This window comes from Carassius carassius, chromosome 28 (assembly GCF_963082965.1).
Source record: "Carassius carassius chromosome 28, fCarCar2.1, whole genome shotgun sequence".
NCBI lineage: Eukaryota > Metazoa > Chordata > Actinopteri > Cypriniformes > Cyprinidae > Carassius > Carassius carassius.
The window spans coordinates 1,026,344-1,031,343 of NC_081782.1; the positions used below are offsets into that span (position 1 = coordinate 1,026,344).

General features: G+C 31.0%; 1 protein-coding gene across 7 annotated transcripts in view; it reads left to right on the forward strand.

The window, feature by feature from the left end:
* LOC132107650 (cGMP-dependent 3',5'-cyclic phosphodiesterase) overlaps window positions 1-5,000 on the forward strand; it is a 164,681-nt gene that overhangs the window by 152,075 nt on the left and 7,606 nt on the right. For all 7 annotated transcript variants that reach the window (XR_009424321.1, XM_059513759.1, XM_059513765.1 and 4 more), the window contains 5 exons: window positions 1,244-1,444; window positions 2,566-2,636; window positions 3,646-3,768; window positions 4,326-4,413; window positions 4,523-4,570. Coding sequence is in view for 6 of the 7 variants with exons in the window: in XM_059513759.1 (XP_059369742.1) it covers window positions 1,244-1,444; window positions 2,566-2,636; window positions 3,646-3,768; window positions 4,326-4,413; window positions 4,523-4,570 (531 nt within the window). In the remaining variant the exon portion in view is untranslated. The remainder of the gene's footprint in view (window positions 1-1,243; window positions 1,445-2,565; window positions 2,637-3,645; window positions 3,769-4,325; window positions 4,414-4,522; window positions 4,571-5,000) is intronic.

Below are 5,000 nucleotides of genomic sequence, written 5' to 3' on the forward strand. Positions count from 1 at the left end.
ATATATGCTTTTTGCCGATATCCGATATATGCTGAATATATATATATATTTTAGGGATGGATCATATATGCTTTTTGCCGATATCCGATATATGCTGAATATATATATATATTTTAGGGATGGATCATATATGCTTTTTGCCGATATCCGATATATGCTGAATATATATATATATTTTAGGGATGGATCATATATGCTTTTTGCCGATATCCGATATATGCTGAATATATATATATATTTTATGGATGGATCATATATGCTTTTTGCCGATATCCGATATATGCCGATATTTTTTAACTCATTTTGGCTGATTGCCGATACCAATATTTTCCTTTTGCTTGGAAACAACAGCAGGTCTCGCCTGTATAGAAGTTATAAACAAACTTTTTTTCCTTTTAGTTTGTTTTTAATAAAAACGTACTTGTTATAATTAAATAAGCAAATAAGCAACAATTAAGTAATTTTATAATGAGAGTACACTGAAAGCTTTGAAAATAACTATAAATCAATTGCAGCATTTTTTATCATTATTATTATTTTTATTTTTTTGCAGACAGATGCAGGGGGAACCTAAACATTTAGTTTGAAGATGTAACATTTGTAGACACATCATTTTAAACATGCATTCTCAAATTAAATGCGGCGATCCAAATCAGTAAATCTAATCAACTTTCCACTAAAAGTTTGCTTTTTTTTTTTTTTTACCACAAATCTGATCACACCTTGAGCACGTGAGCTTTTCCTCTTATCGGCAAGTCATATCGGCATTTTTCATATCGGGCCAATGCCGATATTTATATTTTAAGCCATTTTTGGACAATCCTAATAGCGTTACGATAATATGGTGCATCAGTAGTATATTTATATTTATACTCTCTTCTACTGATTCATACTGCTTATTCATATAACTTTAGCCTATACATTTAATTAAAGTTTTACTATTAAATTATACAATTTATACAGTTTTGCACTACTAATTAATTGAGATTTGTTATTATATAATTTTCAACAAAAGAGTTGTGATCTAAAGAATTAAAATGTCAAGCAAAGTGTAGTTTAATATTCTCCTTACACCTTGAGCTCTTTATTAGACGATTCCAAAAATATTCTGATAATGTTGTGCATCCCTAGTATTAACAATTATGCATATATAATATTTAACAATTTATATATATATATATATATATATATATATATATATATATATATATACTCAAGTATTATATGATTGTGTGTTTGTCAGTCTCTGCTGTATAAGAAGGTCCATGAGGCTCAGTTTCGCAGTCATCTGGCCAATGAGATGATGATGTACCACATGAAGGTGTCGGAGGAGGAGGTCACTAAACTCCTGCACAGCGGCATCGAGCCGGTCCAGAAAATCCACCCGGACTTCTCTGAGTTCACGTACACGCCGCGCTCTCTGATGGACGACAGCACTCCGATGGTACGACACAGGCACAAACCAGACCCATAATGATGCTCAGACCAAAGGCAGAAAGATATCTGAAACCCATACTTGAGTAACTTGCAGTGAAAATTCATTACAAATCACCAGTTCTAAAACAACTCGAGTAAAAGTCTTAGAGTATCCGGTTTTAACAGTGCTTAAGTGTTTTACGTATACTAAATATAAGCTCAAAATGCACTTAGAACTAAAAGAAGAACTAAAGAAACACTAGGGGTATACATACAAGCTTAACAAGACACAACTGAGGAGACAAATCCAGGGGAGCCAATGAACAAAAGGACTACAAACTGACTACAAACACACAGGAGACAGGAAGTGACATAAAAGTCCAAGACAAAGCACAGAGAAGATGTAACAAAAACAAAAAGAGTATTTTTTCTAGAAATGTATGCTGTTAGTTCTACTATTTATAAAATTATTGTACAACTAGTTTAGAATTTATTCTATTCTAAACAAATGTGTATAATTTATACTATTTGTATCAATTATTTTATACAGTTTGTACCATTTTGTGCTACTAATTAATCAAATTTTGCAATTAGGTGCTACTAATTTATATAATTTGTACTACTGTTTCAAGATTTATAAAAAAAAATTATATTAATTTAATGCGATTTTTCTACTCATTTATACTATTTTGTATTACTACTTAATATAATTTTGCTGTTTTTAGTAATTTAGTTAAAAAAATGTATTGCTAATTTACATAAATACTGATAATTAATTTAACTTCAGCTATTATTTAATATAATATATATTTTTACTATTAAATTATAAAATGTATACCATTTTGTTGTACCAATTAATTAAGTTTTGCTATTTTGATGCTAATTATCTACATAATTTTAAACAAAAAGTTGTGATCTAAATAACTAAAATGTATTTTCAATATTCAATCATGTAGAGAAGTAGAAAGTAAAAGATGATCATATCTTTGACATATCTCTTACTCAGTAAAGCTACAAAGTATCCGAAAAGATACTCAAGTACAGTATAATTACATTTATTTAAATACTTTACAGCTCTGGCTCAGACTGAAGACAAACACTGATTGATCTCTCCCTGTGTGTATGTGTGTGTGTGTGTGTGTGTTGCAGGGTATCCTGAGCATGTTTGAAGACATGGGCTTCATCAACACCTATAAGATCAACCTGCACACTTTAGCCAGGTACACACCGACCTGTAATAAATACCATCAAATCTAAAGACAGAAAAGAAAAATCTTTTAGAAATCTAGTTAACTTCATGTGCCAAGCTCTTTGAAATGGAAGATTTGCTTTTAAGTTGGGTCTATATGCATTTTAACTGTTATTACTACATTTTGTTCTACTAATGAATAATCTATTGTATTTAGTAGTACTAATTAATAAAATATGAACTATTTATACTACTACTTTGAAAAATGATTCATTTGATTTACTATATTTTTTTAAGGTTAGTGGTTACAATCGATTTATTTTAGCTACATTTAAATAAACTAATTAAATTGACTTTAGACTAATTTTAAACATTTTTTTTTCCATTTATTTAAATGTAACTAAAATAAATAGTTTGCAGCCAAGTTTTTTATTTATTTATAGAATTTATTGCATTTGGTATTATTCATTTATATAGTTTATATTATTTTATTTCTAAAAATGTATGCTTTTTATATTAATTTATTCTACTTATACCATCTAATTTAGAATTTATTCTATTTTGTACCAACTAATACAGTTTTGCCATTAGGTGCTTCTAATTTTGATTAATTTTATTTGTACTACTGTTTCATAATTTGTACTGTTTTGATCTATTCAATGTGATTTTTCTACTCATTTATACAATTTTTCTGTTTTATTTTAATAATTTATAAAAAAGGTATTACTATTATTTTACTATATTAAATTATACAATGTTTACCCTTTTGAACTACTAATTAATTCAGTTTTGATATTTTGTGCTACTTGTTTATAGAATTGTTAACAAATAGTTGTCTTTTTGTTAGAAGAATCAAAATGTCAAGTAAAAGTAATTTAACATTGTCCTTACATCTTGTACACTTCTAAATCAATCACGATTATTAATATACAGTTTTTGAAACACATTTTTAATGGTAAAAATGTCAACTTGAATGGACTCAGGACTCATGACTGAGGAGAGGAATCTGTAGTGAATCTGTGTTTCTTCTGTTGTTTTAGGTTTTGTCTGATGGTGAAGAAGGGCTACAGAGACCCTCCGTATCACAACTGGATGCATGCCTTCTCCGTCTCACACTTCTGTTATCTGCTTTACAAGAACCTACAACTGTCCAACTACCTCGAGTAAGCAGAGGATCACTCAGACCAGCTGCTTTCCCATAATAAAACACTGTAATGTTGAGTTTTCTTCAGCTTTACTGTCTTTTAAACAGTCATATGTTTATGAATCATTTTAGTGAATCACTTCATTCAGACAGTTCACGTAAATGATTGACTGATCCTTCTATTAATGTAGAAAATTATTTAAGTTGCTGATGTTTAACTCAGTTCTAAGCATTAGAATGATTTCTGGTTTAAATAGAGTTTGTTTCATTCAGTGTGACTCTACAGATCACATTATTTTTTATACTGATTTGTTCTGTTTTGCACAACTAATTTATACAATTTATAAAATTAACTTTTAATTGATATTATTTTGTAGTAATTTGTGCAATTTGTAATACTTTGCCTATTTTTTGCCTTTTTAGCACAATATGTTTGCCAATTTTATGATTTTGTTCTCATCATTTATAAGATTTATACTATTTTTCATGCAAATTTTTACAATTGGCATTTATTTGTATTAATTCATCAAATTCGTACCATTTTCCTCGACTGATTTACACGTCTGATTCTCGCAGAGATATAGAGATTCTGGCGCTCTTCGTGTCCTGCATGTGTCACGATCTGGACCATAGAGGAACCAACAACTCCTTCCAGGTGGATTCGGTGCGTCATAAACACCTTCTTCTGAAGATCCAGAGATGATTCGGAGTTTGTGTGGAATTGCATGAAAAGGAATAATTTAATGTGTGTTTCATTTATCTGTTTTCACCAGCAATCTGTCCTAGCTGCCCTTTACAGTTCAGAGGGATCTGTGATGGAGGTACAAACACACACACACACACACACACACACACACACACACACACACACACACACACACACACTCACTCACTATCACTCACTATCACTCACTATCACTCACACACACACACACACACACACACACACACACACACACACACACACACACACACACACACACTCACTCACTCACTATCACTCACTGTCACACACATTAACTATCACTCACACACACACACAAACACACACACACACACACACACACTCACTATTACTCACTCACTCACACACTCACTATCACTCACTCACTCACACACTCACTATCACACACTCACTAACTCACTATCACTCACTCACACACTCACTATCACTCACTCACACACTCACTATCACTCACTCACACACTCACTATCACTCACTCACACACTCACTATCACTCACTCACACAC